The following is a 13,571-nucleotide window of genomic DNA, read 5'->3' as shown; positions in this document are numbered from 1 at the left end:
TTGGCTAATTTGCGGAGCGCGTGTGTCACGTGACCTGTGATATTCTTTCTTTCAACACGTTTTTTGTGAGGAGCCGGTCGCGTTTATTTTTGCTGCGTTTCAATTTTATATAACTGATTAATGCTATAGTGTTTTATTCGCTGCTTGTAGGTTTCAGTGTTAAATAACAGCTACTCTGAAATTTCAAAATGAGTGGGTATTTTGTCCACGGTGGGACCCAATATCCGTAAGTGAAATTTCGTTTTGCAATAATTAAAGGTTAGCACTAATTTACGGAATGGTCGGAACGCTCACAGTATTATTATTAAATATGATAACACTTGACCCACCTTCACCCAAACGCTAACCCCCACCCTAACTCAAATATTGTGCGTTGGTTTAATAATTGTTTTAACGGGGTAACACTTAAATTAGTGAGCGTTCCGACCATTCCGACTTTTCATCATTCCGTAAATAGTATTACCCATAATTAAATTTTAGAACTGTTTCATATTCATTCATTTTTTGTTTAAATGCAGATATGGCCAAGGTTCAACCCAACAAAGTTCTAATGCTTCTAATTCAACATCCAATGTAAGAAAAATGGTTTATACGTCAGATTAATCTACACCGCTTTAATATTCAACTAGTTTTATGGTAAATTTATTTGACTTTTTGCTTGCAATGATGTTAAAATCTGTCAATCCACTGATATGAGATTTTTCATGTTGAAATTTTATTTCTGAGCAAGCTAACAATAATAAATCTATTTTATTATCTAAATGCAAGTTAAACGACTGTTGTAAATTAATATTCAACATCGAATCCAATAAAATAGTTTTACATGCTGTATTAAACTAAAACTAATCAGTATGCCTCTAATTTTTCTAGCAGAATTCATTTTTTGGCAATCGACAGCAGGCATACCCTCCAACTCAAAATCATGGTAAATAAACATTTTCTTTCACAGGTTTTTAAGTTTAACATAAATTTTATTGATATTTTTATTTTAAATGAGCGTTGGCTAGAATCCTACCATTTTTTTTACAGTAACGAAACGAGTTGCCAAAAATAAAATTGCAAAAAAAAATAAAAATTCTTGACCCAAAATAATGTTAGCAATATAAACACCTGGACACAAAATGTGGTAGGATTCTACATCTGCCACAAAAATAGGAGAAAAATAATAAAGGTAATAAGTTCTGGTCAACTCATTAGAATATTGCTAACGTTATGGAAAAATTAAAAATCCAATTTTTTTTAAATCCAGCTTTATTAAGGCGAGCTTAAATGTTTCAGACTCCTTCTCACAATCAAACCAACCTTACTCTTTCAACAATCAAGGACCAAACAACAGCATGTCTTCGTCTACAGCGGGATTTTCATCACAGTAATTACTTGTTTCATATATTTGCTTTTAAGAGTAAACCAAAACCAAACTGCTCATTTCTTCAAATTCTATCAATATGGAAAATTAAAGAATATATTTTTTTAATAGTCAGGAAATGCCTCGTCTAAGGCAATTTCGCTAATCAACATTTTTCCTAATATTAGTTGTATTTTATTTCAATATATATTTAGAAAACGTTTTAGCAATTGACCTAAAATTAAATGAATATATTTGTCAATTTATTTTCTTGCTTGCAATGATGTTAAAATCTGTCAATCCACTGATATGAGATTTTTCATGTTGAAAAAATAATTCTGAGCAAGCTAAAGTAACAAGTTTATTTTATTACACAATGCACGTTAAAACAACTGTTTAAAAATCGGATAAAGGTATCTGCTAAAAAAGTTGATGTCAATCTATAATCCATAATATTCACTTTTTCAAGGTCCTCGCCCTTTGCAAGCAACATAGGACAATCGAACAGCGGTTTTGGAAACACGGTCGATCGACAACCGATGAACTCTTCCTATTCCAGCAACCAAGGCTTCGGTTCACCTCCCAACATGAACGTACAGAATTCTGGAGGCTACAATAGCTCAAGCTCTTTTGGTGAGCATTGAAATAATAAAATCAATTTTTTTAAATTTTGTGCTGGTTATATTTTGCTTGGGTGGCTGTGGAGAAATTTTAAGGAATGCAATTATGCAACTATTCAAACTGCTAATTCTTACCACTGTTACAGAAACACTATAGGATATGGTTTGCACAATTAGGCTATGGTTTAAAAAAACCTTCGGAGAAATTTAAGATACCATTTTGGCCCAATAAAAAGACCAACACTTTTGTGAAGATGTTGTCTGAATTATATTGAAAGCTCTTTATAACATAAGAATCAACCTTTACCTATATATAGTCTTTTCACATTGTTTGCATATTATTAAACATTTTTGGTCATCTGCCTGATACTTCCAGGTCAATCAAAACCAAGCGGCAATAGCAATGGCTACAACTTTTCAAGCAAATCTATTGGACAAGGTATGTATATGTAACATATATCAGTCTTAACAGACTTCTGGCTGAATGACAGTTAATTAGTTTTAGTTTTTGCTTGCAATGATGTTAAAATCTGTCAATCCACTGATATGAGATTTTTCATGTTGAAAATATATTTCTGAGCAAGCTAACAACAATAAATCTATATAATTAATCACCTAGTGCAAATGAAAATTACTGCTATTCACCCTAAATTTTTTTTCTTGCCCTGCTTGCTCCTAGCAGGCTAACTTATTTGGGTATCCTGTGTTAGAGGGAACCATTTTGTATTTTGTTGCTGATAGTTTCTTAATACAGGATCGTCTCACCAAACCGGCTCGTACAACTCTTATCCACCAACCCAGTCGTCGTACGAGAAGGCTCTATACAACGCAGCCAACCAGTATTACTCAAACAAGGGTCGGGGTGGAGGCGGAGGCCGTGGGGGTCGGGGGTCGTTCAGTGGTGGAAGAGGTCGCGGAGGTCGTGGAAGTTTTGGCGGGGGTGGATCATCTGGTGGTTCCAAAGCTCAAGTTGTAAGTAAAAATTTGGTTTTAAGGAGACTTGGTTAAGGGGTCTTTAGGTGCAATAACTCACTATTCTAGATTAATAGGTTTTAAACCTTTAGCCCAAAATTTAAAATTATTCAAGTTTTAATCATTTTTTTGTTAATGTTTCAAGCCAAATTACTCCCCCTAAGATGAACAGCTTAACTTCAATTGTCCAAAACAAAAAAAACTTTATGATACCAAGTGCAATAAGAATGTTTATTAAAAGGTAACAAGCACTGCAAAGTGATAACAAATGTTACTGGCATTGCTTACCACGACCAAATAGTCCACTTTGCACTAACTAAGCCGGCTTGTGTCACATCTTTAGTGGCAGGAGCGACGTACGGTGCATACAAAGACTCACACTTTGTTTGTGTTCATTCATTGTCAATTTGTGGCCTTGAACATCGCAGGGTGTGATACAATTGTTTAAAATCTTGGAAAAAGCTAATTTAAAATAAAAGAAAATCTAGTTTTGATGTATTTGTGGTAAAATCCATAATATCACTACATTCATAAACATAATGCATTGATTTAATGCCACTGAACCAGCTTGAATAATATGGTGGTGTCCTTTTAGTTTCCCAAGTGATAAACTCTGAATTAAATCTTATGATGCTGTGTAACTAGTAGGTATGTCTGATGCTTGGCATTAACCCAATATTTTGGGCACGCAGTTCGAAATGATACTAGCATCATAACTATGTTAAACTTAAATTGTGATAAGTGCGATGATAAGATGTAGCAATACTATTTGGCTTCGGGTTTCTGTTCCAATATTCACCAGTTTTAATAAATTGTGTATTGCTCGGCATTGAAATAACACCTGTTGTTTCAGAGCTCTGGGCCCAAACCGATCAAAGCCACTGAAATAAAAGCCTACTTATACGCTTGGTGCGGACAACGAAAGCTGAAGCCAGAATATGAAGTGGCACCAAAAGGCCAACAACCGAACGTGACATTCACTTGCAAGGTTGGAAGTATTATATATTTATATCATTTATCAATAAACGATGGGGCATGTATTTTACTCATTGTCTCTTATTTTATATTTGTTAAGTTTTTGCTTGCAATGATGTTAAAATCTGTCAATCCACTGATATGAGATTTTTCATGTTGAAAATATATTTCTGAGCAAGCTAGTAACGTCCGAAGCACTCTATTTTCCATCTACTATATCATGGTGGTACAATATCTATCTCTATATTGTTGATATACAAACTATTTACAAATGCTATCTTTCTGCAGTTAATGCTCATTCTATGTCCCTGTTTTAACTACCACCTCCAACCATTATCTGAAGATTTATTAGAAACGTTTACAAAATGCTTCCTACTTTTGTACTGTAGTGGCTTTTATATTCCTTCTATGTCTAACCACAACAACCTCCAGTCATTATGCTATATCTCTGTTTTATTTTGCAGCTTATTATCACTGGCCTTGATTACATTGCTGATGTGGAGGCGGCAAATAAAAGAGATGCTCAAAGCAAAGCTGCTTGGGAGTTCTGTGAGAATCTCGTCAAGCTCAACTACATGAAGGCATCTGAGCTCCCTGTCAAGCCTGTAAGTGTAACTTTCTTTAGGAAACAAGTGTTGGTGATGTTTTAGTTTTTCTATAAACGTTCTGTTTAATTTCAAAATAGAAATCCTGTAAGTGCACAAAAGTGCTCAATACAGCTTTACAGCTTTAGTGGAGCTTGAGCTTTTGAATCTGTGGAAATATAGAAAACTCTTAGCTTATTTGGGGTTTCACTTGCCCGGAGGCCATTGTTTGGCGACATGTCTTGCATGTTTAGAAGTGTGAAATTTGGTTAATGGTAGTTTATTGTCAAAATTCTTTGTAGGATGTCGAAAATCAGTATTTTATCTTGAATATTTTTATATTTATTGCGTTTTATTTTGTTAAATATACCCCTGGCAAAGTTTAGGACAAAATTTCTACCCGAGATCATTGTCAGTCGTAAGTTATCGGACCCCTTAAATCAAATTTAATGACCTTTTCTATGCTTTTGAGTTAATTTTTTTGGTTGTTTGCTGTGATGACTTTTTATCTGTCAATCCCCTGAACACATTTGTGTTGACAAAACACTGACCAACTGAGCAAATAAAAAGCAGCTTCATACGCCAATCTATCAAGACCCCATAATCGACATCATAATGCCTTATTGTTGTGTAAACAATTGCGCTTGTTTAGGCCGACCCTGCCCCGAAGTCGCAATCTGTCGGAGCGTCTGGAGAAGCAACATCTTCAGAAGCACCTGAAGAGGTAACAAAATTTAAATTCACCTTTTTGTTGTTTTAGCAATCAGATTTATAATAGTGCAAGCAAGATGACACAAAAACTAGCCTGCTGTGAGGTTTGAACTCACGACCTCTGTCATACCGGACCGTCGCCCTACCAACTGAGCTACACAGGTCTTGAAAGCTATGCAGGCTCAGTATCCTGTTTGTACATACAACCTCAATTGAAGGGAACCAACAGCCCTTAAAAGAAGGTTTATGTTACAATGCGTATTATGTTCCAGGTTGAAAAGTACGGTGGGTGGATTCTGACGAACTGTCGCCAGCGTTTGAACCAGTTTTGCCAGCGTGAGCACGTCAGTCCGGACTTTAAGCACCAAACATTGGGCCCGGAACATGCAAGGTTGTTTATATGTGACCTCCAGATTCCTGTCAAGTCTCTTCAAAAGGGTAAGTCTAATCAGAGAGACAAGTAATATTGTATTATGAAGAAGAAAAAAATTGAAATTTAATCAAAACGATTAATAATGTGAAGAATAATTTAGGTATCCTGATTCAATAAGTGTTTTTTTGGTTTTAACAGCTTAAAAAGACGCATTTAAATATTAGACAATGTAGAAAAGACAATTTAATTATAAGTAAAGTAAAATGTATAGCAACTAATTATTTTCACCTAGTTTCTGGGAAAATAAGAAAAAAAACATTTGCAAGTTTCAGCTCTGTTGCAAAGCCTAAAAACAGAACCAGAATTTCTTTCTAAGCATCTCTCTAATTTCTAATTATCGCTAAACTATAAAATGCTTTGAAGTGTTTGCTTTATTTACAATCAATAAAACCTTATTTCTTCAGAGTTCAAAGCTAGCGAGCGCGGTAGCACAAAGAAACAAGCGACAGCCGTCTGTGCTTTGGCCATGGTTCGACAGCTTTACACTGCTAACCTTATCGAGAAGTTTGGAGCTCCGATTAAACATGTCAGTCGTGGCACCTTACTCGGTGGCAAGCAGCCAGCGCCACTGCCGGTACCCACCGTGACGACTGCCACTGGATCTGCGTCGCCCGTCACTGCCGGACAAAAGAGGAAAGCTGAGGATAAAGACGTGAGAATGATTTGCAATTGGTTTGAAACTTATTTAGCGGAGATAAAAAAATGTGTTTTTACTTGATCCCCACTGCATTCCAAAAAAGACAGTGTTTTGCAACCTTTTTTGACTTGTGGCAACATAAATTATAAATAGTTCTACTGCTTTTCATAAATTTGACCGCCAAGCATTTTTCCTGGTGTATATGCCTAATTTCTGTGTTAAACTTTCAGAACTGCTATGTTTTAAAATACATTCAATATATTTACACCAAATAATACCACTGACAGGTTTCAATCAGCTCCGTAGATAAAAAATGGAGTGGTTAAAACTTTTAAACAAAATATATGTATCAAATTGTGCTTAGATTGATTTGGCTTGCATTTTAACAAAAAGGTATTATTTGGTCATATTCTAATAAAACGACAGTTTTTCTGGGCATAATAAGTTAAAACATAGGTAAAAACAGAATATATTTAAAAATGCTACTGTTAGTTAGTTTAAAATTAATGGCAGTTTAATAATTTAATAATTCAGTAAGCTCCGGGCAAATATCACAACTTTTTGTCGCAGAGCGCTCCAGAATCAGTTGATGAAAATGGCAACTGGACGATTGACAATTGTCGTCAACGTTTGAACCAGTATTGTCAGGTCAACAATATCCCTTGTGATGTCATATACGCAGAGGAGGGGGCACCTGGAAGCCGGGTAAATTTTTTTCACTTTCTTTGATGATTTTTTGGCCACCACTTGCATAAATCAAGTTGATATTTGGTTCAGACTTCACATATTTTTGAATACTTTAAAATCGTGATAAAATTTGAAAAAATAAAACTGCATTTTTGACTTAATTTAACTAATTTTTGTTGTGGCAAAATTTTTGACCTAATACATAGTTTTGACAAACTTAAGTGTACAAATAGTTGGGTTGCCAAAAAAAATATATTTTTTTTTTAATTAAAGTGGAGTTGTTATAAATTCCTGTACAACTAACTTAATAATTATACAATTAAACTAATTTTATACGTTGTTCTATTTTAATTACTTAGATGTCAGGATTTTTATTTTTTGACATAAATATTTCTGTGCTCAAGAGAATTAATTGCTGTAGATTATGAAATATGTCCGTTGCTAAATGTGTAATTTAAAGTTGCATTTAAGATAAGTTCTGATCTGCATTGGCCAGAACTTCCAATACAAATGCAGAAATTGATATTTGGTGGAAAGTGTAATCGCCCTACTTTCACATGTAGAGGTGGTATAAGGGATCTACCAAACACTTAAGTGTAATTAACATGTATGTAAACTTCACATTTGTATTGCAGAAATTTGAAAAAATAAGTTTCTGTGTTTCAAAACACCTTTGCAAAAACACTGATCTATTTATTCAATTTGCTAATTTAATAATGTTTTTCTAATTTATAATCACAGACGTACACCGCTTCATTAAACCTTATGGTGAAACCTGATGAAACTGAGAAAGAGTTGAAAGCTGTTTCGACGGCCAACTCGAAGAAGGCAGCCGCTCAGGGCTGCGCGTTACAACTTTTATCACAACTATACAAACTCACACTGGTTGAAGCAAACACAGTTTCGGCAGCTGCAAAGAAAAAGCAGGCCAAGGCAAAACCACTGGTATGTGTGAACTGTGGATTCTCACAGCTTGTAAATTCAAACAATTGAAATGTTTAAGGTCACTTCTAAGAATAGTTTTTTTATTTTTTTAACCGTTAGTTACATTTGAATAAACCCTGTTAGTATCAGCATGCCTTACCAAACAGGCAATCAACAACAACCTTACTAGAATTTTCGTTAAATAATATAATTAGATTTCTGAACCTTTAGTTAAATACAATTAAAAGATGTTATGTTCACTAAGATGCTATTTGAACCTATTTTCCACGTTAATCTAATTTTTTTTACTCGTATATTTTTAGATGGAGACCAACATGCCAGCCCCTTATCCCAACTATGGTTTCCCATCATTTGGTGGGGTAAGTATGCATATCTTATGTTTGTTGCATGTTTTTGCCACACTACTTTAAATAGTGGGTAGTTAAGCAAATAAAGTGCTACATTACATTGGCGGAATGTGTAATTGCTCTACTAATTAATGTAGAAGTGATATAAGGGATCTTTCAAACATTGTTTTGAATGTTTTTTTAGTATAAAGGTACATACTTTACAGTTTTTTCTATCACAATCTGATTTTTATGACATATTTATGACATATTTAAATGAAACATTCAAGCGACTTTTTTTGTTGTAATTGACAAAAGTTTACTTTTAGTCTTTCACATTAGAAAGTAAGTTTACTAAGGTTGTGAACTTTCTATTATTAAAAAAATAAAGTAGAAATGTTTAAAAAAGTTCCAAAAATACTGACAGTCTTAGTTGCAATTATACAATACATTTATGAATACAATTAAACTCCGCATATGGCTAAACACCATTGAATTTTGTGCAGAACCACTTTGCAGTGGGCCCCCAAATGTTCGGCCAGCAAGCTGTACGACGCACTCCCGTGCAGGATATTTACCTTAACGAGAAGCACAAGAGCATTTATCCTCTGGAGCGTGACCTGGATGCGGTCCAGCGCACAGTTCGAGCGATAGAAGTTGCGCTTAAGGAGGTTTCGGACGAACTTACCGACTCGTCGAGTATCGTCGCTGGGATGGTGATAAAAGAAGAAAAGGAAGAAGGGGCTGAAGTGTAAGTTTTTATCTTCTCAAGGTTATCAAATTATTCTGTTGTTGGTATCATTAAACAAATTTAAATATCCAGGAAACGTAAGCTTCAGGGAGTGATGAGGGTTGGTGCTCTTGCCAAGGGGTTGCTGCTTAAAGGTGAAACGAATGTTAACCTGGTCCTTTTGTGCCAAGAAGCTCCCACTGCAAAACTACTCATCCAGATCGCACAAGTTCTCCCCAAACATATCAAGGTTTGAGTTTCTTGTAAATCGGAAGAGTGCCACTTTAAATTGATAACGCATTTGGGAAAGTCCCAAAACCCTTTGTTTCTGCAAAAGTCTTAATTTATTTTGTGTGCAACTTATGTTAGTGCCATGGTAAAACCTATTTAATTGTTGATATTTTGTTAACCATGACATATATACTGTTCTGTTTTTTAACTTTGTTTGAACGTAAATCGTAAAGGTCGAATGTCATATGGTAGAATGTTTTCTAGCCGTGTATTGTGGGTGGATAACTTATATGACACCCTTACGACTGCATGGCTGTATAATTACCATATTCTAATTACGCAAATGGACGAAATAAAGCCTATAGAGTCGGAACTTGACTCGGACTCTGCGGAATCAGCTCCAACTTTTACCTGATTGTACTAACCTTCTGTAAGCATTACGCTCCAGTTACAAAAATATCATCAAATAAAGAGGTTTAAAACTTTTTTGAAGGGTCAGGATGGTGATAAGTTCAACGTTGAAACTGCGATGCCAGATGCTGCCATCACAGTCCAGAATACAGTGATTAAAACTGAAGAGCATCCACAAATCGTTGTGACCGTCACCATCAACCTCACCTCCCCTGTGGTCAGGATCAAATCCACTGAAGGTACGTCTGAGTTTTCATCCTTTCTAGCGTTTCTTAAATGAAAAGTGGGACGGCCAAGGTTTTGCTTAAACTAAAAAGCTAAAATATCTAGCTGTCAGCTTCTCTAGTATTTGTAAACCAAGTTTGTAAGAATTAAAGTTTTAAGTAATTTTGGCCTTCCTTTTTGATTATACAGTATTGTATACTGTGGAGGGATTGAATAGCGACTAAGAAATAACTATCTTGCTATATTTTACAGTTTAAAGATTGGAGAAAATTGTTCGACATAATTTATCTTACTTAATATGGTCGGGGTTGCCACAAAGTTCATTTTTTAGAACTATTTGAATAATCTTTGAATTTATATTATGTCCAGCGTGTTTAGAAAGTGATGTTAAAAAAACATTGTTATTTTTGACCATGGCATTACAACTGTTTTTGTTTCGAATTATATTAAAAAATACCAAGTGATCTAATTTCAGATCTTTCAAAATTATTTGAATGTCTTAAATTTTTTTACAAAATGTGTGGCAACCCTGTTTTTCCCAACTCTGTAGCTGTAAACAATTATTCTCCACTTTAATAATATTACTGAACTTCACATATAAACACCAGCTTTCAATCCTTCCACAACTTAACGATGGAATGTTTTTGTTTTCAATCGTTGTTCGCTCGCTCGATGTCTGCGGCATACACAACATGCCAATACGTTGCGCGTTGTGTGTGGCGTGCAGACACCAACAAAGACCCACCCGGTTCACTCAACAAGGAGAAATGTCTCCAGGCTTTGGCCGAACTGCGACACGCAAAGTGGTTCCAGGTTTGAAAGCAGAACCCTTGTTGTTTTTACTTTGTTCTTAAACTAGGGATGTCCGATAATATCAATCAGAGCTGATAGCTGATATGCTAAATGGTAATATTGTAATAGTCTGAAACTAGGTTGGTATCGCCGATCTGGTAAATATTAAAGAGTATTTTGCTATGATTTGTGAACCAAGAGAGAGATTTCTACCTTAAGAAGAAAATTTTGAACCTTTTAGCTCTATGGCCTATTTTTAGCTAATAATCTGATACTAGGATGATGCCAACCTTATGATGCCAAACTAATGTCGGAATTTCAGCCCCAATTTGTGCCTTAATGTAAACATTTTTACTTTTCAAGGTAAATTTATAAAAAAAAATGTCAGTCCACAACTGAATTTTGGCCTTATAGCCTCCTGGAAAAATTATTTGACGCTTAAATCATTGGTATCGTATCAGATCGCGAAACTTTTTTATTATAAATATTTGGCATTGGTATCCAAATAAATGTCAAGTACCGGACATCCCTATGTTTTGCTCATTAACTTAATTTGGTCCATTCTGTAGCTTTGTTCTCTTTACTCAGTTAAAAGTCCAAATTTAATATAAATAATGCAAAATTCAAATATGTAGTTAATCATGATGTTCAATTTAAAATGTCCTTTTTGTTCGTTTCAAGTATAAGGTATAAAAACTGTATTAACTACCATGGTAATTGTATTGTGTATATCCTGCCATATGTAGCTAGTTTAAGAAGTTGCTTTTTTATCGCAGGCTTGTGCAAACGCAATACCTTCGTGCGTAATTGTTATTCGCATCTTACTCGACTTAAAAAGAAGACTTCCTCAATGGTCTCCCATCTCCGCTTGGGTAAGTTAATAGAGCTTTTTAAAAATATATGTGTAAACCAGTTTGGAAAAATGTTGGTGACTATGTGGGCCAAATAATCAGCCAGAAAACCGAAGAAACTGGTGCTAAAAAATTGTTATTTTTTTTTAAAAGATCCATTTCACAAGTCTTTTGGTTGTTTCTACACGTGTTTAGTCACACATATATTTTAAATGCCAGAATATGTAGGAACAATATGCATTACAGTTAAAAGTTTCTCAAGTGCGAATAACGTTGTTTAGTGAGAAAAACCCAGTCCCATAGGCAAATAGATTGTTTAACTTTTAAAAGATTTAATTCATTGCTAGAGATTTACTGATATATCAGTTACCGATAATATTGTTTTTGTCGATTTATCCCGAACATTTGGCACAAAACATTTCCAACTTGACGCGATATCCTTTCCTTGAATTTGCAAAGCAACAACATTTCCATCATGTATTTTTTTTCCAGGCTATTGAGCTCCTTGTTGAGAAGGCTCTCCACACGAGCCCAGTCCCTATTTCACTTGGAACATCGTTTCTTCGGGTCTTGGAATGCTTAAGCTCCGGTGTGCTGCTCACAGGTGGGAAGAAATATTGGTATCTTAACACAGAGCTAGTTTTATAAGGGGTTTGACAATATTTCCGTTTCGGTATCAAAACGTAATTGCAGTAATAAAATGCTTGCAAATGGTATTGCATTTGAACTTGTTATTACAAAAAAAAGGCTTTAATTGTGTGTGAGAAAGTTTTGTAAAATCCTATCGCTTGTTTCGCTGCAATTTTGAACGTTTTTGCAATGGAACTTCATATTTCGAATTCAATATCACGCAGTGACTTTGTTATTTTGTTATTCTGCATTTTTTTATGTTTTACCCAAAAATAAGAATTTGAAATTAAATCTATAGAAAACATAAAAAAAGTATTAAAAATAATATTAAAACTCTTTAGTTTTAAACTTTCATTGTCGTATTGTAAAACTCTTTACAGTATACCAATTTTAATAGAGCAAGGGATAGCTGATCCTTGTGAACGCACAGAAGTCGATGTTACTGGGAACATGACGAAACAAGAGCGCGAGTTCGTTACCAAAAGCGCACAGGTTTTTGGCAATTTATTTATTTGTCGACATGTTTATGTTAAACTTTTTTTTTTTGTTTAAGCTTTTTCACATAATTTAATACTATGTATTCCTGTGTGGACTTCAGAGAACACGTGTGCATTATTTAAAAATATATTGCAAATTGCAATCTATGTTGCCTTAATGTATATTTGTCCTATTTACAACAACATTTGCAGTCGTGTGAAATAAAATAACAAACGTTTATATTATAACGTCCAGCTTTTTCGTGTTCAGTAAAACTAAAATGTGTTGGTTACTTAATACACAACTTACTAGTGTTCTCTCACATCTCTCTAATGTTGGACTACTTTTTCTGCAGGATGCAATGCGGTTGGTTGTCTTCAGACAGATTCACAAAGTACTGGAAATGGAACCTTTACAGAAACCAGACTGGTGGGTGAAAAAAACGAAAGTTGAGGGGGCCAACCCTTGAAAAACCCTACTTTGCAAAACGGCTGTATTCTGCAGATGCCCAGCTTCTATTCTTAGCCGAAAATATTTCTTTCTTTTTTATTACCAGCACAATTAAGGCTTTCCAATATCTTCCTGTGCTGAAGTTGCTTATTCTTGCGCTTTGTGTTTTATGGTAAAAATGGCATGCACTGTTTGTGTTATTAGTCTATTATTTTGCAATGCAGATGTTGCATTACGATCCAATTACTCAAGGTACAATGTCTATAAGCTGCTTAAATAATAAAAGGTAAAAACATTGTAATTGATGCTATTATGCTAATCAGCACAAAAATTGTAAAGTGTTTATTGTCAATAAAATATTCGTTAAACGTATTATGCTGTTTAGAATTTGTTTTAAAGGGAACTACGCGGTTTGTGCAGTCAATAAACATATTATTTAGATATTGAGCAACAGTAAGCGGTTTATTCGCATTATTTAAAGTTTGTGATAGGTGATTTAAATTTGAGTTTTACAAAATTACGTATGCCGGCTAGTTTTG

General features: G+C 34.6%; 1 protein-coding gene across 2 annotated transcripts; it reads left to right on the top strand.

Annotated features, from left to right (window-relative positions):
• The first annotated feature begins 71 nt into the window (after positions 1-71).
• On the top strand, positions 72-13,398 carry LOC146137069 (uncharacterized). Of its 2 annotated transcripts, XM_083395129.1 has the most exons (23): positions 72-226; positions 519-573; positions 871-925; positions 1,279-1,369; positions 1,815-1,978; positions 2,342-2,404; positions 2,720-2,937; positions 3,791-3,925; positions 4,377-4,517; positions 5,149-5,220; positions 5,480-5,645; positions 6,045-6,292; positions 6,848-6,982; positions 7,706-7,909; positions 8,212-8,268; positions 8,742-8,986; positions 9,059-9,215; positions 9,690-9,846; positions 10,560-10,645; positions 11,401-11,496; positions 11,968-12,079; positions 12,503-12,597; positions 12,938-13,398. In XM_083395129.1, the coding sequence occupies exons 1-23, from the start codon at positions 189-191 to the stop codon at positions 13,049-13,051; spliced, it is 2,904 nt and encodes a 967-aa protein (XP_083251255.1). In that variant the 5' UTR covers positions 72-188; the 3' UTR covers positions 13,052-13,398. The 2 variants fall into 2 exon arrangements, 1 of the variants encoding a protein (XP_083251255.1); XR_014501561.1 differs by lacking the exons at positions 10,560-10,645; positions 12,938-13,398 and having other exon boundaries at positions 12,503-12,532.
• The last annotated feature ends 173 nt before the right edge of the window (positions 13,399-13,571 follow it).

The sequence above is a fragment of the Ascidiella aspersa genome, chromosome 8 (genome assembly GCF_963924565.1).
Source record: "Ascidiella aspersa chromosome 8, kaAscAspe10.2, whole genome shotgun sequence".
Taxonomy (NCBI): Eukaryota; Metazoa; Chordata; class Ascidiacea; order Phlebobranchia; family Ascidiidae; genus Ascidiella; species Ascidiella aspersa.
This window is presented reverse-complemented; position numbering and strand designations above follow the sequence as displayed.

Excerpts from the sequence above, each read along its gene's own strand:
- LOC146137069 (XM_083395129.1), top strand. The coding sequence starts at position 189 with ATGAGTGGGTATTTTGTCCACGGTGGGACCCAATATCC. Across the intron at positions 2,938-3,790 it reads GTGGTTCCAAAGCTCAAGTT|AGCTCTGGGCCCAAACCGAT; the intron begins GTAAGTAAAAAT and ends CTGTTGTTTCAG. Across the intron at positions 10,646-11,400 it reads GACACGCAAAGTGGTTCCAG|GCTTGTGCAAACGCAATACC; the intron begins GTTTGAAAGCAG and ends TTTTTATCGCAG.